This window comes from Pimephales promelas, chromosome 11 (genome assembly GCF_988280905.1).
Source record: "Pimephales promelas chromosome 11, fPimPro1.hap1.1, whole genome shotgun sequence".
Lineage (NCBI taxonomy): Eukaryota > Metazoa > Chordata > Actinopteri > Cypriniformes > Leuciscidae > Pimephales > Pimephales promelas.
This window is the reverse complement of record NC_142779.1, coordinates 1,538,883-1,562,319: the sequence shown is the minus strand read 5'-3', so window position 1 is coordinate 1,562,319 and position 23,437 is coordinate 1,538,883. Positions and strand designations below refer to the sequence as shown.

Sequence of the window (23,437 nt, the reverse complement as noted above, 5' to 3'; positions counted from 1 at the left end):
AAAATGCCGCGCTGTTTCAACTCAAATTTGGGTCAAATGAACAAACTTGGGTTTGTCCGTATTTGACAAAAAATCGGGTTGCAACAACTCAGCATTTTTTAGAGTGTATGTGTAGCTATACAGTAAGTAAACACACACCAACTTGCATCATGAAGGGCAATTAACTAACGTTATATGGTGCATGAATATGGCAATTAAATTTGAACTTTAATAGTTGAAATCAAAGTATGTTGTTATTATTCCTGAATCAGATGTATCACAGTACAGTTAACGCGAACATGATTAATAACAGAAACACTCACGTAAATCGTGTTGAACTGTCCGTCGTAAAACGTGACGGGCTTTTCCAGAGTGATCTCGCGCGTCTCGTCGGTCCCGTCATCAAGAGACTGATCGCCCGCGCTCGTCCCGAAGGGAAACAGTTCCTGTCGTGTTATCCCGCTCACTGAAACTGACAATCCGAATAACAGGATCCACACTGACCATCTCTGCCCCTGCCGACCCATTTCCAGACCCGAACCGAACCTGAAGCTGCCTGAGAGAGACTGACTGACTGAAGATTGAGCGCGTGTCCGAGGCGCGCGCTCCTCCCCTGTTACGCAGATGCCAACCCCTCACTCTCCGGCACAATGCATACAAAGTTACAAATTATATTGGTTGTGTTACTGTAAAATTAGTAATACGAATATACCATATGTACGGTACATGGACTAAAGTCCGGGTTTAGCTGTCGCACTATTTTAGTAGGCTAGCCTAATTCACTTCAGTGAGCTCTAATCCATTTAGACACAATCTTAGTTTGCAAGTTGGCAAGTTAGAGTGTGTGTGTGTGTGTGTGTGTGTGTGTGTGTGTGTGTGTGTGGCCTATAACTATTCTGTTTCATAGCCTATTAATAAAACTAATAATATATGACACACACACACACACGCGCGTGTTTTTTCTACTGCGACCTCGTGTGTGTGTGTGTTTGTGTTTATATTGTCTGGAAAAAGTTTAGATTTAACATTGTTTAAATATGCATATGCTGTTCCACATGCAGAATAAAAAAGAAAAATGCTTTTATTCCATGTCATGATTGAAAATGCACGCCTCATGGATTTTTTTATTTTTTACTATTAATATTATGACGCTATTTTGTTATTTTCATGGAGCATCCATGACTAATATTCATGACAACGCTTATTGTCTCAGCAAATCAGGGAGTCCTGCTCATTGACATCATGTTGCATAATTAATATAACGACATTAAACAAACATCAGCGATTGATCTTTTGATGATGTAATAATTGAACGCCACCCAAAAGACCATCAGAGGAAGGCCTTGTTTTGGCACAATCACCCTTTGAAACTACTCAATAATGGCCAATAATATCCTGAGTTCACTGAACTGTGTGCAAATGAACAGTGACACGACAGCATTCCAGATTATCGTTCACTGTCAAGTGAAAAAATGACTGTAAACTAATGGACTTGGATGGTTAGCCCACTTTAGTTAATTAAAAGTTAAATAAAAGTAAAAAGCTACTATTATATTTAGATCCAGCAAACTTCACGAGTGCATTTCTTTAGCCTACAAAAAAATAATAAATAAATAAAATAAGAACATTTACGCAAGACTGTATTCTCAAAATATTCTGAAAATATTTTGACTTCAATCTCTAAATATTTCGACTTTTAAAGGGGTCGTATTACCTTTTTTATCCTTAAAATGCAATTTCTTTAAAAGCAAATATCCCCCTTGTAAGTTTGCAGATGTTGTTTATGCTCAAACAGCAACATTACACACTAACTAAAGTTAGAAAAGTGAAATCATAATCAACCACCGCTTTAAACTTGAAATGTATATATACATACAACATGAAGGTATAAACAAATAAACTAGGTACTGTGAAATATTACATAATACCGCCATCTACTGGTCAATCATATCTCTACAAGCATTTAGAACTGAAGAGAGAATGAATTGTCAGTCCAATTTAATTCTGATTCCTAAATTCGAATGGATAAAAATTTCAATGGAGGATTTTAATTTGACTTTAAGTACATATTTTTCAAAGAAAACATGCAACTGTTGTGTCAGAATGAATTACTTTAATATGCACACAACATTGGGGCCATTTCCAGGAATGTTTGAAATTCCACCTTTAGATATCTGTATTTATTTTATTTTATAAATATGTTTAATTATAGTATATACATATATTTTCTAGACCATTATGGAAAAACACATACATCAATTTCCATCATCATTTCTCAATGACACTAAGTGGAGCAAAACAACATAAAGTGCGTTTACCAGATGGAAACCTTGAACAAAACACACGTGAATAATCTGAATATTTTTGTTCCCTCTGTTGTATGATTGTGTTTAACATCTTTAATTCCTCTTTCTGTCATTTCATTTAAATTGTGGCCAATTCAATGTAAGTTCACACTTAACTTAAAGACACAGGTTGCACTGAATGTTATTTTGCTCAAGTTAAGGATTTGTCATGCAATCTAGAAAGTCTTCTTCTAAGCACAGCTCGAGATCTGTCACTCAAACACACAACTCTGCGATGCTGTTTGATCTCCTGATAATGACCATAGTTGTTCGGGAAACGCACTCCAGCTTCCCACACCTTTAGGGTCCCAAAAAAATAGCGAACGGGAACATGGGAACCCATTCCTCCTGCTAGACTACAGTATTCATGGTCAGTCATCAAGAACATGTCAGCATTAGCTTATATTTCACAATGAGTTAACCTCTTAAACAGCGCCCCTATTTTTGAGAATTTTCTGAAAACGACATACCCAAATACAAATGTGTGTAGCTCTTAAACCATATGGTCCACATTCATAAATCTCATATATTTTTTTAAACTAGACACTTGAAACTTTGTTACCCAAGAGTCATAATAACTCAAGGTAGGTAAAATGTACATGAAAGTGACTCATGATTTCTTTGAATGAACTCCATTTAGGGAAAAATTGATCAGAATTTTATGTTAATGAATTATCAGATATTCCACACATTATTATATTATCTTGTGTATGTTATATTGACTTATATCTAAAATTAAAGTTTAGATTATCTGAGACACATATGAAACATGAAAGCATGCATTTCATTCCCCATTATAAGTGCATCACATGACCCTAATGTGAAAATGGGAGAGGGTTCCCACGGCTTGAGGAGGCTTGTGGCGAAACCAGACGGGTAAAAGATATATATGCCCTTCCGACCAGAGATTTAATCAGCCCGTACCGAGGTCACAGTAAAACACCAGTCCCATGAGCCAGTCTGAATATTAATCAGCTTCACTTGATTTTGGCAAACTCACAAGAAAGAACTAAACTGAATCGTAAATGGAAATAAAGATGCAGAGTAAAGCTTTAGAAAATTTTTTGTGATACACTACATTTCTTCAATCACAAACAGGACTTAGTCAGTGCTGTTATTGTTAACTAAACCTATTAAAAAATCAGACATAAAAAAATTCTATAAATAAAATATGATTTATTAGATCATAATAAAAAATATGATATAAAATCTTAAATGAAAAACTTAAAGAAATTGAAATAAAATAATTTTAAGATCTATAGAACTAGAACTGAAATAAAAATAAAAGCTAAATAGATATATAAAAACTAATAAAACTTTATACAGCTGAAAACCTTTTGCACCATATTCTAATTTTGAATTTTGGGTTTTCATATCTGTAATCCACAATCATCAAAATTATAACAAATAAAGGCTTGAAATATATCATTTTGCATGTAATGAGTCTATATAATATATTAGTTTCACCTTTTACATTGAATTACTGAAATAAATAAACTTTTGCACGATATTTTAATTTTGACTGGGTTTTCATATCTGTAAGCCATAATCATCAAAATTATCACTAATAAAGGCTTGAAATATCTCACTGTGCATTTAATGTGTCTATACATTAGAGTTTCACCTTTTATGTTGAATTACTGAAATAAATGAACTTTTGCACGATATTCTAGTTTTGAATTTTGGGTTTTCATAATCTGTAATTCATAATCATCACAATTATAACAAATAAAGGCTTGAAATATCTCACTTTGCATGTAATGAGTCTATATAATATATTAGTTTCACCTTTTAAGTTGAATTACTGAAATAAAATGAACTCTTGCACGATATTTTAATTTTGAATTTGGGGTTTTCATAATCTGTAAGCCATAATCTTCAAAATTATAACAAATAAAGGCTTGAAATATCTCACTATGCATTTAATGCGTGCGTCTATATATTAGAGTTTCACCTTTTATGTTGAATTACTGAAATAAATGAAGTTTTGCACGATATTCTAGTTTTGAATTTTGGGTTTTCATAATCTGTAAGCCATAATCATCAAAATTATAGCAAATAAAGGCTTGATATATCTCACTTTGCATGTAATGAGTCTATAATATATTAGTTTCACCTTTTAAGTTGAATTACTGAAATAAATGAACTCTTGCACGATATTTTAATTTTGAATTTGGGGTTTTCATAATCTGTAAGCCATAATCTTCAAAATTATAACAAATAAAGGCTTGAAATATCTCACTAATGTGTCTATATATTAGAGTTTCACCTTTTATGTTGAATTACTGAACTGAACTTTTGCACGATATTCTAGTTTTAAATTGGGAATTTTCATAATCTGTAATTCATAATCATCACAATTATAACAAATAAAGGCTTGAAATATCTCACTTATTGAGTCCATATAATATATTAGTTTCACCTTTTATGTTGAATTACTGAAATAAATAAACTTTTGCACGATATTCTAGTTTTGAATTTTGGGTTTTCATAATCTGTAAGCCATAATCATCAAAATTATAACAAATAAAGGCTTGAAATATTCTATATTCTATATAGAGTCTATATAATATATTGGTTTCACCTTTTAAATTGAAATTTTGCAGGATATTTGTCGAGTTTCACCTGTAAGTGCAAACGGTCATATTGGGAAGAGAAAGAGGCATCAGCATCCCGTGGGAAGCGTGAGCACGGGGTTAAAGGTACAGTAGCGCACGTCAACACAGCGTCACTGGGCCCGTCCTCTCTCTCCCTCCCTCCAGCTTTCACTGTTCGCTGCACAGCATTATCCGGCTTCCTTCCAGCTGAATGCGGCTCACGCACGAGGAACCGCTGCATGCTTTCGTTTCCTCTGCCATTCTCATTTCCTTCCCCTAAATCCCAGCGCCGGCTCTCTCGTCTACAGGGGTTTGAACACGAGAAGGAGGAGCTGAAGAGCGATGGAGAACGAGCCTCTGCCGACTCTCAGCCCGGCCGTGCCGCCGTTCGTGATGCTGGGTTTGACAGTGGCGTACACGGTCTTCTACACACTGCTCTTTGCGTTCGTGTACGCGCAGCTGTGGCTGGTGCTGAGATACAGACACAAACGCTTCAGCTACCAGACTGTGTTTCTGTTCTTGTGTCTGCTGTGGGCGGCTCTGCGTGCGCTCCTCTTCTCGTTTTATTTCAGAAACTGTGTGACCGCAAACACACTGGGACCCTTCTCCTTCTGGCTGCTCTACTGTTTCCCCGTGTGCCTGCAGTTCTTCACCCTCAGCCTCATGAATCTGTACTTCGCACAGGTGAGTTACACACTGCCGTCCTTTGAACCTCGGTAAAAACTGCAGCAGGTCACATGCAAGTTTATGAGAGTGGATTACAGACACACATTTTGAACAGCTTTCATTTATATATTTTCATTCTGTGCCTGATTTCTGATTATGTTGTATTAACTTACACTGAAACAACTATCCTTTTTTTTTGGCTACACGTCAATCATTCTTATTTATTTATTTTAATTCACTCTTAGAAGAAATGGTTCTATTTAGAACCAGGAATGGTTCCATCCCGCGCTTCATATATGGAACTCCAAAATGGTTCTATATAGAACCATTTTTTTTGGTAAAAGGTTCTATTGGCCAAGTATGGAACCCCAGGGTTCTATATAGAACCCAGAGGAACCCTTTTTTAAAGAGTGCATAGAACCTTTTAGGGGTTCCAAATACGTAGCGCTGATAGAACCTTTTCTTCTAAGAGTGTAGTAGAGTTCAGATGCAAAAGCCTCTAAGTGCCATTTGAAATTTTCTTCTAGAATGATCATTTTTATCAAACTTGTATATTTAAGTTCAGTAATTTCACTTAAATGGCAATGATAATTACCTATTAATTGTTATTTAAGTGAAATTACTGAACTTAAATATACAAGTTTGATAAAAATCAAAATTTCAAATGGCATTTAGAGGCTTTTGCATCTGAACTCTTCATTTAGAGCTGTGCAATGATTAATCGCATCCAAAATCAAAGTTTGTTTACATAAAATATGTGAGTTTACTGTGTATAATATTTGCTCATGTTTGCTGCTAATGGACAAAAAATAATCTTGTTTATTTATAATACTAAGTGCCTTTTTAATTATGTATTATTTATTCTTATACTTGTATTTTATGCTTTTATTACATTTATTATGCCATGTGTGTTGTTTTCTTGTTTTGATTTTTATGGCTGCTGTCCTCTGTGTTGTATAACTACAATGACAATAAAGTTTCTCTCTCTTCATCTAATTATTTTGTATATATAAATACACAAACATGCATGTATATATTTAAGAAAAATGTTATTTTTAATATATAAAATCTAGTATTTAAATGCAAATATTTCTCAAATATATACATGCATGTGTATGTGTGTGTATTGATATATACAAAATAATTATACACAGTTAAAAATGTTGGGTTGTTTTTTTTAACCCAACCGTTAGGTTACACATATTGGGTCACTAAGTTGGGTCATTTTTAGAAATAACCCAACTGTTGGGTTAAATACATATGTACACTTGTGTATTTTGAATTTATGTACACAGTTATGTATATTTACTAGGGCTGTCAAACGATTAATCGCATCCAAAATAAAAGTTTGTGTTTACATAATATATGTGGGTGCACTGAGTATAATTATTTAATATATATATATAAATACACACACATGCTTGTACTGTATATATTTGAGAAATATTTTCATGTATATACTGTAAAAAGATTTATATATAATTTATATTATATATAAATATAAATATTTCATATATGAATAATATTTTTTTTCTTAAATATACATGCATGTGTGTGTGTTATATATATATATATATATATATATATATATATATATATATATACACAAAATAATTATACACAGTGCACCCACATATATTATGTAAACACAAACTTTTATTTTGGATGCGATTAATCACGATTAATCGTTTGACAGCCCTAATATTTACATTAAATTCTAGACTCCCCGATATTTAATTTGTAATTTAAATATATAATTGTGGGGACATATTTATTGTTTAATACAAATAAACAATCTGCATTGAAAACAAAGTATATTTATTAATGTAATAAATGCAAATAAATAGTTAACTTAACTGTTGGGTTACTTTTAACCCAATGCATTGGGTTGCTATACCAGGTGCTATATCACCTCATAGTTGGGCTACCTGTTGGGTTATTTTTGACCCAAAATGATTAAGTGAGTACACAGTACACACACTCACACACACAGTACACACAGCCCTAATACGTGCCTTTGCAACCCCGTATGTAATGCATTTGTCTGTTTTAACTGATTCATGGAATATGCATCACATCAAAAAGTGTAAGAAGGGTTAAAAACATGTATTGTATAAATTGATTTAGTTTAAATGATGTTGCCGGGTAGAATTATTCTTCCTGTTTTATAGTGATTAAAGCTGCATTTGCACATGAATCATACAGTATGTGTGGGAGTGCAGTCAGCGTGAGTAAAAAAGAGAAGTGAAATCATTCACTGCGGTCTGATGCATTTACACCACACTGTAAAAAACCCGACAGTAAAAAACCTGTGAATTATTTGCACCATACCTACCATATAGCACATGTGCACTTACTGTATAAGAGTAAAAAAGTAGGCTACAGGAAAAGACTATCCTGTTGTAACTGGGGGGTTTTAAAAGATCATTTTTGGAATAAAAGAGCTTTTAATGTGCATATAATATAATCATAAATAATTTCATTCACAACAATGTAATTTTAAGGACTGTACATATTCCCCTTTTACAGTGTATAATCACACACTTTAGTCCCTCAAACTGCCTAAATCAGATCTTATATGATAATAACATGTTGACATGTCAATGTTTATAATGGAGGCAAGCAGTAAACCCGCTTAACAAACTTGCTTAACAATCTTGTTTATGTTATGATCAAAGTGTGTGGGCTTTCTGCATTTAATAATTGCACTAACATTCTTATTTCTGGGACAGGTCATCTTCAAGGCGAAGTCTAAATATTCACCAGAACTTCAGAAATACAGGTGAATATGGACCCATAAAATTATCATCTGAAACTAGTTGTTTATCATTTTTAATGATATCTAAATGGTGTGTCGTCAGGCTGCCGCTGTACCTGCTCTTCTTGTGCATCAGCATCATCTTCTTGCTGGTGAACTTGACCTGCGCGCTGCTGGTGAAGATGACGAAGACCGACACCGAGACTGTAGTTCTGGTGCGCGTGGCCATCAATGACACTCTGTTTGTCCTCTGTGCCGTCTCACTCTCTCTGTGTCTCTACAAGATCGCCAAGATGTCTTTGGCCAACATCTACCTGGAGTCCAAGGTAATCACAAAACAGATGAAAGCTGTAATACGTTATAAGTACATCCAGCCGCTTGTTATCTCAGAATAAGCCCAGACAGGGTGAGCAGTAGGGTTGGGTATCGAGAATCGAGTCTGGTCTCGGTGTCGACTCGGACTCGACTCTCTCTGGTCTCGGTGTCGACTCGGACTCGACTCTCTATGGACTCGGTGTCGACTCGGACTCGACTCTCTCTGGTCTCGGTGTCGACTCGGACTCGACTCTCTATGGACTCGGTGTCGACTCGGTCTCGACTCTCTCTGGTCTCGGTGTCGACTCGGACTCGACTCTCTATGGACTCGGTCTTGACTCGGACTCGACTCTCTCTGGTCTCGGTGTCGACTCGGACTCGACTCTTTATGGACTCGGTCTCGACTCGGACTCGACTCTCTCTGGTCTCGGACTCGACTCTCTCTGGTCTCGGTGTCGACTCGGACTTGACTCTATCTGGTCTCGGACTCGACTCTCTCTGGACTCGGTCTCGACTCGGACTCGACTCTCTCTGGTCTCGGTCTTGACTCGGACTCGACTCTCTATGGACTCGGTGTCGACTCGGACTCGACTCTCTCTGGTCTCGGTGTCGACTCGGACTCGACTCTCTCTGGACTCGGTGTCGACTCGGTCTCGACTCTCTCTGGTCTCGGTGTCGACTCGGACTCGACTCTCTCTGGTCTCGGTGTCGACTCGGACTCGACTCTCTCTGGTCTCGGTGTCGACTCGGACTCGACTCTCTCTGGTCTCGGTGTCGACTCGGACTCGACTCTCTATGGACTCGGTGTCGACTCGGTCTCGACTCTCTCTGGTCTCGGTGTCGACTCGGACTCGACTCTCTATGGACTCGGTCTTGACTCGGACTCGACTCTCTCTGGTCTCGGTGTCGACTCGGACTCGACTCTTTATGGACTCGGTCTCGACTCGGACTCGACTCTCTCTGGTCTCGGACTCGACTCTCTCTGGTCTCGGTGTCGACTCGGACTTGACTCTATCTGGTCTCGGACTCGACTCTCTCTGGACTCGGTCTCGACTCGGACTCGACTCTCTCTGGTCTCGGTGTCGACTCGGACTCGACTCTCTCTGGTCTCGGTGTCGACTCGGACTCGACTCTCTATGGACTCGGTCTCGACTCGGACTCGACTCTCTCTGGTCTCGGACTCGACTCTCTCTGGTCTCGGTGTCGACTCGGACTTGACTCTATCTGGTCTCGGACTCGACTCTCTCTGGACTCGGTCTCGACTCGGACTCGACTCTCTCTGGTCTCGGTGTCGACTCGGACTCGACTCTCTCTGGTCTCGGTGTCGACTCGGACTCGACTCTCTATGGACTCGGTCTCGACTCGGACTCGACTCTCTCTGGTCTCGGACTCGACTCTCTCTGGTCTCGGTGTCGACTCGGACTTGACTCTATCTGGTCTCGGACTCGACTCTCTCTGGTCTCGGTCTTGACTCGGACTCGACTCTCTCTGGACTCGGTCTCGACTCGGACTCGACTCTCTCTGGTCTCGGTGTCGACTCGGACTCGACTCTCTCTGGACTCGGTCTCGACTCGGACTCGACTCTCTCTGGACTCGGTCTCGACTCGGACTCGACTCTCTCTGGTCTTGGTGTCGACTCGGACTCGACTCTCTCTGGTCTAGGACTCGACTCTCTCTGGACTCGGTCTCGAATCGGACTCGACTCTCTCTGGTCTAGGACTCGACTCTCTCTGGACTCGGTCTCGACTCGGACTCGACTCTCTCTGGTCTTGGTGTCGACTCGGACTCGACTCTCTCTGGTCTAGGACTCGACTCTCTCTGGACTCGGTGTCGACTCGGACTCGACTTTCTCTGGTCTCGGTGTCGACTCGGACTCGACTCTCTATGGACTCGGTCTCGACTCGGACTCGACTCTCTCTGGTCTCGGACTCGACTCTCTCTGGTCTCGGTGTCGACTCGGACTTGACTCTATCTGGTCTCGGACTCGACTCTCTCTGGTCTCGGTCTTGACTCGGACTCGACTCTCTCTGGACTCGGTCTCGACTCGGACTCGACTCTCTCTGGTCTCGGTGTCGACTCGGACTCGACTCTCTCTGGACTCGGACTCGACTCTCTCTGGACTCGGTCTCGACTCGGACTCGACTCTCTCTGGTCTCGGACTCGACTCTCTCTGGTCTCGGTGTCGACTCGGACTTGACTCTATCTGGTCTCGGACTCGACTCTCTCTGGTCTCGGTCTTGACTCGGACTCGACTCTCTCTGGTCTCGGTCTTGACTCGGACTCGACTCTCTATGGACTCGGTCTCGACTCGGACTCGACTCTCTCTGGTCTCGGTGTCGACTCGGACTCGACTCTCTCTGGACTCGGTCTCGACTCGGACTCGACTCTCTCTGGACTCGGTCTCGACTCGGACTCGACTCTCTCTGGTCTCGGTGTCGACTCGGACTCGACTCTCTCTGGACTCGGTCTCGACTCGGACTCGACTCTCTCTGGACTCGGTCTCGACTCGGACTCGACTCTCTCTGGACTCGGTCTCGACTCGGACTCGACTCTCTCTGGTCTTGGTGTCGACTCGGACTCGACTCTCTATGGACTCGGTCTTGACTCGGACTCGACTCTCTCTGGTCTCGGTGTCGACTCGGACTCGACTCTTTATGGACTCGGTCTCGACTCGGACTCGACTCGGACTCGACTCTCTCTGGTCTCGGTGTCGACTCGGACTTGACTCTATCTGGTCTCGGACTCGACTCGGACTCGACTCTCTCTGGACTCGGTCTCGACTTGGACTCGACTCTCTCTGGTCTTGGTGTCGACTCGGACTCGACTCTCTATGGACTCGGCCTTGACTCGGACTCGACTCTCTCTGGTCTTGGTCTCGACTCGGACTCGACTCTCTCTGGTCTCGGTGTCGACTCGGACTTGACTCTATCTGGTCTCGGACTCGACTCGGACTCGACTCTCTCTGGACTCGGTCTCGACTTGGACTCGACTCTCTCTGGTCTTGGTGTCGACTCGGACTCGACTCTCTATGGACTCGGCCTTGACTCGGTCTCGACTCTCTCTGGTCTCGGTGTCGACTCGGACTCGACTCTCTATGGACTCGGTCTTGACTCGGACTCGACTCTCTCTGGTCTCGGTGTCGACTCGGACTCGACTCTTTATGGACTCGGTCTCGACTCGGACTCGACTCTCTCTGGTCTCGGACTCGACTCTCTCTGGTCTCGGTGTCGACTCGGACTTGACTCTATCTGGTCTCGGACTCGACTCTCTGGTCTCGGTCTTGACTCGGACTCGACTCTCTCTGGTCTCGGTGTCGACTCGGACTCGACTCTCTGGTCTCGGTGTCGACTCGGACTCGAGTGAGGTGGTCTCGACTACAACACTGAGGGGTTTATTCTGAGATAACAACCGCCTGTATTTTTTATCCATTGTAAAATGAATTGTATGGTGTTTCGTACCAGAATTGAGTCTGAACGTCACGTCTCGTCTGTCCAGGGGTCATCTGTGTGTCAGGTGACTGCGATCGGAGTGACGGTGATCCTGCTGTACTCGTCTCGGGCGTGCTACAACTTAGTGGTGCTGGCACTGACAAAAATCAAGAGCATCAACTCATTCGACTACGACTGGTACAACGTATCAGACCAAGTACGTGCCAAATACTAGGGATGCACCGAATATTCGGCCGCCGAAAATTTTCGGCCGAAAATGGCCCAAAAGTGCATTTTCGGTTTTCGGCCGAAAGACTTTTATCACCGAAACAATACGGCCGAAATGTTGTGATGACGCAAACAGAAACCGCGACCTGCACGTGCTTGTCTGAAGCAACATGTCTGCGGTGTGGACGTATTTCAGTGTATCTGAACCCGCGATGAGACGGAAACCTTGTTTATCCACCTATAAACAATGCGTGCTGCCATGACGACGACTCCGGTTGCGAGCGGGTCAAGAGCGGTGCGCGCGCTGTCTGTGGAGACACGCGCTGCGGAGGCAGGCGAAAGTATAAACAAGGCAGCGCGAGTCTCCACAGACAGCGCGCACCGCTCTTGACCCGCTCGGAACCGGAGTCGTCGTCATGGCGGCACGCATTGTTTAGAGCAGGAAACAATTAAAAATTATAAATTAGACTCGCGCTGCGGAGGCAGGCGAAAGTAAACAAGGCAGCGCGAGTCTCCACAGACAGCGCGTGCACCGCTCCAAACGGTCGAGGCGTTTATACTTGACGCGCTCTCCGTTGTAACTGTTACTATTCCTTGAAACGACAGGGGACGACTCAAGTAACTGTCCTCTAACCATCAGGAATCGGTGAGAAGAAGACAGATAAATACATGACAATGTTTATTTTTTAGTATTCCACCACCAATACAAAAATAATCATGTAAAACCCAGTAAACCCTGAGATTATTACTTGTGACATTACAAAAAAAAATATGTATATGGGAACATGTATAGAACTAAATTAATGCTCTCTTAAATATTTTCTACATTCACTAAAAATGTTTCATTAAGTTTCATGTACATTTGTATTAAACATGGACCATTGTAAAGGCTTTTTATATTGTATGCTAAATTTTTTAAAATGTAACTAATTTAGACATGCAAACTGGGTGCTAATGTGATGAGAAGTTTGCGCTCGGCTTTGTTTTTGAGAGGACGTTTCATTTTAAAACCTTTCTGCAGGCCAGTAGATTATTTAGTGTACACATAAGTGGGGTCAAGTTAAACATTTTAGTTTGAATTTTATTTTATACTGTGCATTGTGCTAAATATATATTTGCATAATTTGTAATTGATTTATTCTTTGAAAATGTTATATTAATTTATGCAATTGCAATGCCTTGATTTTAGTTAAGTTTGTACACAGTCATAGCCATAAATGCAATGATACTAATAATTGGCATAATTTCTTTCGGTGTTTCGGTTTTCGGTTTTCGGCCTTGGTTTCCTCTTTTTCGGTTTTCGGTTTCGGCCAAGAATTTTCATTTCGGTGCATCCCTACCAAATACCCTTAACAGAAAGGTAAAAAATGTTCCAGGTTCATTGGAAATTAAAATCTAGTGACTCTAGATATTTGTATCAACTGTATCACAGAAAAAAAGCACAAATTGTGGTTACAATAATGCACGTTTGATACAACGTTCAAGAGGGACTTTAGGAGTTTTGTTTTCATGATGATATATTAACCCCATTCTGTATCGTGTTTGATACACACATTTCTAAACCACATTTCTAGTGAATAATATATAAATATAATAATATAAAATTGCGAAATATAAAATATAAATTCTTAGAATTGCAACTTTTTATCACACAATTGCGATTTTATTTCTCATAATTGCGACTTTATTTCTCATAATTGCGACTTTTTATCTTGCAATTGCAACTTTATTTCTCAGAATTGTGACTTTATCTCGCAATTTTGACTATTTCTCATAATTGCGACTGTATTTCTCAGAATTGTGACTTTTTATCTTGCTATTGCAAATTTATTTCTCAGAAATGCAACTTTATTTCTCAGAATTGCGATTTTTTATCACGCAATTGTGACTATTTCTCATTATTGCAACTTTTTATCTCGCAATTGTGACTATTTCTCATAATTGCGACTGTATTTCTCAGAATTGCGACTTTTTATCTTGCAATTGCAACTTTATTTCTCAGAATTGTGACTTTATCTCGCAATTTTGACTATTTCTCATAATTGCGACTGTATTTCTCAGAATTGTGACTTTTTATCTTGCAATTGCAACTTTATTTCTCAGAAATGCAACTTTATTTCTCAGAATTGCGATTTTTTATCACGCAATTGTGACTATTTCTCATAATTGCAACTGTATTTCTCAGAATTGCGTCTTTTTATCTCGCAATTGTGACTATTTCTCATAATTGCAACTGTATTTCTCAGAATTGCGTCTTTTTATCTCGCAATTGCGACTTTCTCAGAATTGAGATTTTTTTTCTCATAATTGCGTCTTTATTTCTCAGAATTGCGACTTTATATCTTGCAATTCTGACTTCATATCTCACAATTGTGAGATAAAAATACGAAATTCTCTTTTTATTTTTTTATTCAGTGGCAGAAACAAGCTTCCGTAGTATGAAACTAAGCACATATCATACTGAGACAAATTATTAGCAAATATAGTGAAGACTAATATTTTTGCTCAGTCTTGGCCTCTGACTGAAGCATAAAAGCCTGATTTATCAAATATGAATACACATATGCAAACTTGTTCAATTTTATCTTAAAGTTCAATAAACTGTTCAATTTACACATTTTCTGACTATTATTTCAAATGTCAGGTTTTACAGGGTTAATATTGCTGATTTATTTTATTCTCCAGGCAGATCTGAAGTCGACATTGGGCGATGCTGGTTACGTGGTTTTTGGGGTGATCCTGTTTGTTTGGGAGCTGCTGCCCACATCCCTGGTGGTCTACTTTTTCCGAGTCCGTAAGCCGACTCAGGATCGGGTACGAGATTTATTTATTTTTTAAATAAGAATGTACATCAAAGGAATAAACGACATGTTCATGACCCTCTCATTGACATGGCCGTCTCATCTCTCCGGCTGCTAGAGCGCAGCGGTGATCCCTGGGCACAAGTTCTCATCCAGAGCTTATTTCTTTGACAACCCGCGCCGTTACGACAGCGATGATGACCTCGCATGGAGTATCATCCCACAAAACATTCAAGCCAGGTATGTCAGTCAAGTTTGGTTAATATCACTTAACACCATCAACAAATCAGCCATGATGCAGAAAACAGAAATGAACCTCTCAAACTCTGATAAACCATTTCTTATTATTTTTGTAAAAAAAAATTTTTTACAAAAAATTATGTTTATTAGGTTGATATTATGCATTCTCTGTGTTCAGGTTTGACTGTTATAATAATGCAAAAATAATGACACTATAAATCAAAATTTCAAACAAAAAAAGGAGTCTGATAATGTCTTAAAACTCAACTCACTCTTAAACCACATTTTAAACACCATATAGACACAAAAAAAACATTAAAAGCTGTATTTTCACCACAGGGGGAATTTAAAGTTGTGCTCTATTTTTGACATACTGCATAAACTGGAGAAAAAAAAAAAACTCACACAAATCTTACACAGAAATAAATGAATGGTGCATAATTTAGAGGTGAATATTTGTATAGTACCATGAATTCTCCTAAAACGAATAATATTATTGAATAAAATACAGCACATTTATTTCTTTGAGGTTCATTCGGTCACTTTTGGCCGTGAGGAGTATGAGTGTGACCCCTAAATGAGGAGCATTTGACCAGAACAGTTTAATAAACAGCCTTTTGCTTGTTATTCACAGTGTTACGCCGGACAGCTATGACTGGAGCTCCAGGAACAACAGTTTCACCGCATTCGTCGAAGGCGAAGAGTCTCATCTTTTACCAGAGGAGTAAAATCCCTACTAGAACTTTCCCAATGAGGAGTTTGATTATTTTGCACATTCCCCATCACTGTGGCATCAGTCATGGGTAATTGTACAGACCGCAGATATTTTTTTACCTATATTTATTAGGGTATCTCAATATAATCCCACAGCTGGCATCTGGAAGCAAAACTACCAATCATTTTCTCTATAAAGAATTCGATTCTTATCAACAACGTTCAGTTTTTAAGAGCGTCCTCGTCTGAGTATGTTTCCGTAGAAGTAATATGATTTCAAAAACACTACCCATAATTCTGAGAGAGTCCCAGTTAAAATGGAAACACTTCCACCCACTCCCATGATGCATACATTCCACATACTAATACTTATACATTTAAATATTTGTATTGTATTAAATATTTGTTTTTAATATTTAATTATTAATATTTATTAATAATTAATTTATTTATTAATTTTTTAAAGTTTAAAAATTATTTTTAAAAATTATTAATTAATTATTAATATTTAAAATATTTTTATTTAAATATAAACCTAAAATGTCTTATAATCAGTGACTGTAAGTCAATAGTTTTATATTATACAGTGTTTTTGCTTTGATTAATTGCAATGACTTATGGGAAATGTAGTTCATTACCTCAAAGAAATTAATCACAAATCCTTCATAGTTTCATCCTATAGAGAAAATGAATGGGAAAAATACTTCCACGATCAATGCTGGTCAAAAAATATTAGCGTTCATTTTTGCATTCTATTTTCCACAGTCAATTATATACAGAATATATAAATTAAATTAATATATTATGTATACTACTAGATAAGTATACTAACATTCTGCTCTTTCCGTATTGCTGCTTTATAAACAAAATCAGCATCTTCATTTCATTTCTATTCAGATCTCGGACACAAACCTGTTTAATAAAACTTGGCCTGGACTGTGAAACTATATTGACACTCTCCCGTAGAAAAAAAAATCTATTTTTTTTTTTGGAGATACACATTTTTCTATAGACAACTGCATTAACAGAATGATAATTTTATGAAGACCATAAAAAAGTATTTATTTTGAAATGTTCAGAATTAGTGGTTGGATTGTTGTCCATTGTTTTTATAAATGCATTTTTAGTGTTTGATTGTACAGTTTGTATCTTTGTTAGCTTTTGCACTCGTGTCACTTTGTCTGAGTTTGTTTTCTACATTAATAAAAGAGAAATTATCAAAATGACTTGTCTAGAGATTCAGTGACGACAGGATTACCTGCATTATTTCAACAAAAATTAAATAACAAAGACTTATTTTATAGGTTGTAACATATCAAGTGAACATATATATATTGCTGACTAAACAGAAGCAACATGTGCTTTCTTGTAAGCAATGGTTGATCTTGTTAATAATATACTCATTCATATCTTTTTTTCTTTTTACAATCTATCCTTTGTAACTCATCCATTATAAAAGAGTGTTGTTTTGTCAAATGCCTCCATTCATTCAGACGTACAACAGAGCGCTTGGCCTCATGACGTACTGTAAGAGTTGGCATGTGTCTCTCTGGACAAAGAAAGCTTCATATAAAAGATAAATAAATATCATACAATCTGGGCCACTTATTTGAATGGCTAATCGATGTTGTAATTGATTATTTACTCACCTTTGTTCCTATCCTAACCCATATGACTTTCTTTCTTCAGTGGAGCATAAACGGACAAATGTTCATGCTGCTCTTTTCCATGAACTGAAAGGACAAAAAAGCATCATAAATGTTCAGTTTGTCTAAGTATTCAAATTTTTTATTTATATTTCAACATGTTTCATGACAGGCTAACTTACGTCAGAATGTTTAATACACTTGACTTGCATAATTTGTGTTTCTCAGAAGCGGAAGTCGTCATAATTGGGTAAACTTCTATAGCATAACATTTTTATTTACATTGTGTGTGTGTGTTCCCCATTTGCTCAAATAGCAAAAGAAAAACTCCACAATAGTGTTTCACAACTTTCAAAACAGGAAAACAAATACTAGAGAGAGATTGACAACGGCAGAGTCGAAATCGGAAGAGAAAAAGATGTCAACTTAACCTTCGCCGCTGAAACGCCCTCACAACAGCGTTTTGTAGTTTTTTGTAATTTGAGGTAATACAATACAAAGTATAGTGTTATAAATGTAAATACATTCTTTTTAAGTTTAAAAACTTCGCGGGATTTGCGAAATGTGTCATTACACTCTACAAACATCCGCCACAGTGACCGTATTACATTAGTATTACTGCGCCACAGCGTCATTCGCCTCCTGGAGAACTACATTGCTTGGCGGAAGAATAATATTTTTTTTTATCTAATAATAGCATTGTATTTTTGTGTCTCTGTGTTTATTAACAATAAAATATTAATTTTGATTATGTATTAAAAATTTATTCATTTTGTAATAATAATATATTAACATATTAATCATTAACAGGCAACGTCACCAACAGCGAAAATTCGGAAATTCATCTATCTAGGCCTATAGTTGAAACCTCTGAGTTGAGATCTTGCATTTGCACTAATTTCGACATGAATGAGTATAATGCAACATTAATCTCGTGTATAGTTATTATGGAAAAATAACACACATGAAAAAATATTTTAAAAAAACTTACAGAGTTTGTGTAGAACACAACTCCAAGTGCGGACTATCAGCGCAGTAACAGCGACACCTAGTGGAAATAGACGAGCACTGCCATTCTCTATCACATCATTTGTAAATACTTGGGAATATGTTTAAATATTTCAGATCGAGCAAAACATGGATTTTTTCTTTTTTTTAAGAATAAACTAAAGCAATTAAATGCAAATGTAAAATTTTATCATAATAAAAACAAATATAATTTATAACAAAATGTGAGTTTGATACTATATCCTATATATTAAGATCTATTATAAGTATTGTAAGTATTAACAACACATAATAAATGACACATTTTATTTTTTAATTCAACATATACACGCATACAGTACATTTGTCAAAAAATCCACATGAGCAGAAATGTTCCCAGCATGCACACCACGTTTTTACATTACACAATATTGCATTCTGGTTACATTGTAACCAAATCCAATTGCAACTTTGAGAAACATGATACTTTAGTAGCAATTGCAAATACATCTTAATATTGCCGCCTCATTACAGTAATGTGAAATTACATTCATGGTAGGTTTTGTAAAAAGTAGTCACAATACATAATTAGAATGTATATTTCAAGAAGTAAACAAAGATTGAGACTTGCCTTGCTTTTGGCCTGCTTAGTTGGGGACATTTAATATTCAACAATATTATTGATCTGTGTTGTATTACTTTCATGTTATCACTGTGAAGCTGCTTTGATACAATATGTATTGTAAAAAGCGCTATATAAATAAAGGTGACTTGACTTCTCAAATATTTAAAATATATTATTTTCTATATTTTATTAGAGATATCATTAAACAGTTGATCCGAATAAACAAAGGTATAAGTTGTAACCTGTCAGAATTATTTTGATTGAATCAAACATTGGTAAAACATTATTTTGAGTGGATTCTACCAAACTACTGTTTCAATACAAACAATGTCAAATTGTTTTCTGGATTAACAGGTGATTCACAGAGAAAAACGACTCAAGTTTTTCTCTGATGTCCTTTGCTTGTGGCCTGTCCTCGGGTTTAGAGGACAGCATCTTCTTGATGAATTTATTCTGAAAAAGAAGCATAGCTAAATTATAGGCTAAACTTAATTTAATCAATATTTATTTGAAGGTAAAATCAAGTGTCTTACTTCAGTCGGATAACGGTCACAGAAACCTTCCGGAAACCTTTGCTTTCTCAGATCTGGCCACAGCTGTATAAATAATAATAATAATAAATGAATAACTACCTGTAAATTACACTTTCATTTTTGCAGATATTGATAATGCATACTGTCATTAAATACAACTGACCTCCACTCTCTCGCTAAGAGTAGATATTTTCCAGAGCATCTCAAACCATACGAGTCCAAGTGGAAATATGTCTGTCTTTTCATCATAATCACTGCCCTTTTCCTATGGTAAACAAGTCATTTAGTTATTTATTTCTTAAGTCTTGCAGTGTAAATGTTTCCAATAAATGCGTCACCTGCTCAGGACTCATATATGGAGGTGTTCCTCTTCCCTTTGACCTCTTTATGGAGTCACCGCTGTCATTGGTCTGATGCACCGCCAGCCCAAAGTCTCCGATCTTCACTCGGCCGTCAGAGCCGAACAATATATTATCAGGCTAAAAGGACAGTACATATGGGTAAAACACTCATCACACAAGTTTAGTTGCCCCCTATCAACTAATAAAGGACATACCTTCAAGTCTCTGTGGATGAGATTGCTTGAATGGATGTATTCCACTCCACTGATAATTTCACAAAATATTTTATAGATGTCCATCGTGTTTCTCTGAGTTTCCTTATGATTTCTGTCATTTATCCATGTAGTCAGTGTTCCTCCCTCACAGAACTCCATCTGAATAAACAAGTACGTCCCGGTGCTGAAACAGAGAAAAGGCTTGACTTGACTTGGTTAATATTTAATAATGTGTGGTTTTATCTAAAAGAGGTCATAAAAAAAAAATATATATATATATATATATATATATATATATATATATATATCATTGATCATTTTCCCCATTTTGGCCCTTAAAATTAAACAGGATGTTTTTTGCTTCTATGAATGTGAAATAAACATGATCCAACACATTTTATCAGTATGTGCATATTCTATCTCTCCCAGTTGAGCTAACTCTGTAATAATAGTTCATCATGCTAAACATGTGACATCACATAAGAAGACTGCTGGACTTACTCTGCTGTCACTCCCAGACTTGCCATTCCTGATGTGGCATCACTGACATCATCATCATCGTCGTCATCATCATCATCACCGTCATCATCATTATCATCATTCTCTTCACATCCAGATCTGTCAAAAGTCACTACATCTGAAGAAGAACGTGATGTGCTAAACATAAAACACATAAACGTCACTATTGAGAAGCACTCAGGGTATTATGAAAAAAATGGAGACTTGCTTACTTGGACGCTTTGCTTCTTTCTTGGTTTGATGTGCAGTTCTCAGAATCTGACCAACATGTAAAGTAGCGCACTATGTTTGCATGTTCTAGTTTGGCCAATGCCTTCACCTCAGAAACAGCTTTCCTGTTTCAAATAAATGCATGAATAAAATCAAATAAATGCATGATACATCAGTGAAAGAATGCATCCATGCATGAAGAAATAAAAGCATGAATGAATGCATGATTAATAAATGCATTTTTAAATGCATGAAAAAATAATAAATGCATGAATAAATTAATGTATGAATTCATGCATGAATAAATTAATAAATGCATGAATAAATAAATAAATGCATGAATAAATGAATGTATGTATGAATGAATAAATAAATAAAAGCATGAATAAATGAATGCATGGATTAATAAATAAATAAATGCGTAAACAAATGAATGATAAATACATGTAAATTGTGTGATCTTTTTTTTAATACCACATAATCATGACAACTGTCCTTTCTAAAATTAGATATAACTTTGTTGTTACTTATATAATCGTACCCAGTAAAAACGACTTTCTTTACGGCGTAGATCTTGTCATCAAATTTATGCTTTACTTTATAAACGCAGCCAAAGCCTCCTTCGCCAAGTTCTGCGATCACATCAAAACTATGAGACAACCTATAGATGATAGAAACATGTCAAACAGCAAATCATGAAGCAATATCCTATAAACAGAACATTCATTTAAAACATTTTGTTTGTATTTCCCCCCCTGAAACTGTAAGTTAATCAAGTTACTTGAAAATTGCTTACCCTGAATTTGAGCCCAGTCTATTATCACTGGAACAGGAACTAATAAAAAACAAATAAAAATAAAATAAAAATCCAAAACATTGGCACACCAGATATAAAGAGTCTTTATAAATAACGATTGTAAATGTTTTACTAAAACAAACACAACACAAACCTCTCTTGATTGTAACTTCCATTGGTCTCCTCGTCATTCAGTCTCCAAATGCTGGTTTTGTTACATTTCTGTACCTTTCCCTTCTTCTCCATAATGTACAGCTGTTTATTTATCACTTTTGGTGTCTGTCCCAGTGATTTGGCGATTTGATGGGCTTTTAAAGCTCCTGATTTCAGCACATCCCTCACATGTTCCTCTTCGCATGAGTCTCTTGTCGTCTGGGTCTGGGACTTTAGCTCTGGTTTGAGTGTGTGTTTGGCCTCGGTCTTGTTCTCCATTAGATCCCACACAGGAGGATTTTCGTCAGACTTAAACACCTGTTGTGATTTCTCTAGGTTGTACAAATGCCGGTTCGCGGTGGATCTGTTTAGTCCGAATTTTTTAAAAATGGTTATAACTGTGTTTTTGCCATTTTGTCTCAAGAAGTCAACGATCTTCTTCTCCATTTCAAAGTCGGCAGACATTTTGATTCTGTCCAAATGTTTTCTTACAGCTGTCAGATTCTTGTTGTGCTCCTTCTCTGGTCGGTCTATAACGTTAAAGACCAAAACACACTCGAGCTCCGTCCGTGTGGGATTTTGACCCAGCCTTCTAGAAGTTTCGGTTTCGATTCCTTCTCCCTTTCCTCTAAACTGTCATCATACATGTTATAACACGCCACTCTCTAAGTTTCGAGTCAGTAACGTTAAATATAAATAATAGCCGTAAGAGTCGTAAAAGCCGTAACAGTAAGTAAAATATACTATTCAGGAAAAAAAAAATGAAAATTACAGTAGCATACAAAAAAAAAGTTTATTGGGGAAAGGGTTGTGGGAGATTCGGAAACAGTCTAATGTCTTACAAAAAGTATTTATTCATTATTTAAGAGCTTACATGAATAAAGGTAAAGGGAAGCCTATGTTCGCTGTTCTGACGTGTTACCACATGACGTCATTCCCTTTTGTTACCGAATATGAAGACTTTTATTTTAACACTATGTCAATTTTCTTAAATAAATAAATAAAACTTTTTAAATCTACAGGTATTTTAAAACTAGTGTAACCATATTTGGATTACCAAAAACCAGGACACTCGCCCCGGCAAAAATAAACTCAAATTAAACGTTTACTCAAAGATGCCTTAATTTCAATACATTTAAAGTTGGCTATGCCTCCTCTGCATGGATAGAAAATTGTTATATTACAAGACAAATTCTGATAGGTTACTAAGCATGTTTTATTATGACAAGTTTCAAAAATAATGAATGAAATAATAGAAATAATGTCTCTTAAATAAATAATTATATAGATAATAAATAACTAAAAGAAATGCCTCCAAATTGAACAAGAATAGCTCTCACA

At 37.4% G+C, this 23,437-nt stretch overlaps 3 protein-coding genes across 4 annotated transcripts in view; 1 reads left to right on the top strand and 2 right to left on the bottom strand.

Annotated features, from left to right (window-relative positions):
• Positions 1 to 556, bottom strand: part of nid1a (nidogen 1a) — a 37,207-nt gene extending 36,651 nt beyond the window's left edge. The window contains exon 1 of the mRNA XM_039648635.2: positions 303 to 556. Coding sequence (XP_039504569.2) covers positions 303 to 506 — 204 coding nt within the window. The 5' untranslated portion in view covers positions 507 to 556. The remainder of the gene's footprint in view (positions 1 to 302) is intronic.
• Positions 557 to 5,062: 4,506 nt separating this feature from the next.
• gpr137ba (G protein-coupled receptor 137Ba) lies at positions 5,063 to 17,294 on the top strand. The gene is made up of 7 exons (XM_039648637.2): positions 5,063 to 5,605; positions 8,320 to 8,369; positions 8,449 to 8,671; positions 12,156 to 12,305; positions 15,002 to 15,130; positions 15,236 to 15,357; positions 15,992 to 17,294. Exons 1-7 carry the CDS (start codon positions 5,264 to 5,266, stop codon positions 16,083 to 16,085), a joined length of 1,110 nt encoding a protein of 369 aa, XP_039504571.1. The 5' UTR covers positions 5,063 to 5,263; the 3' UTR covers positions 16,086 to 17,294.
• Positions 17,295 to 19,014: 1,720 nt separating this feature from the next.
• pkz (protein kinase containing Z-DNA binding domains) lies at positions 19,015 to 22,717 on the bottom strand. 2 transcript variants are annotated; one of them, XM_089116722.1, is made up of 10 exons: positions 22,098 to 22,717; positions 21,944 to 21,982; positions 21,689 to 21,808; positions 21,150 to 21,272; positions 20,920 to 21,036; positions 20,419 to 20,602; positions 20,201 to 20,341; positions 20,026 to 20,127; positions 19,863 to 19,925; positions 19,015 to 19,782 (listed from the first exon to the last, which is right to left on the bottom strand). In XM_089116722.1, the coding sequence occupies exons 1-10, from the start codon at positions 22,559 to 22,561 to the stop codon at positions 19,660 to 19,662; spliced, it is 1,476 nt and encodes a 491-aa protein (XP_088972848.1). In that variant the 5' UTR covers positions 22,562 to 22,717; the 3' UTR covers positions 19,015 to 19,659. The 2 variants fall into 2 exon arrangements, with proteins under 2 accessions (XP_088972848.1, XP_088972846.1); XM_089116720.1 differs by having other exon boundaries at positions 20,920 to 21,075; positions 22,098 to 22,716.
• Between the last annotated feature and the right edge of the window lie 720 nt (positions 22,718 to 23,437).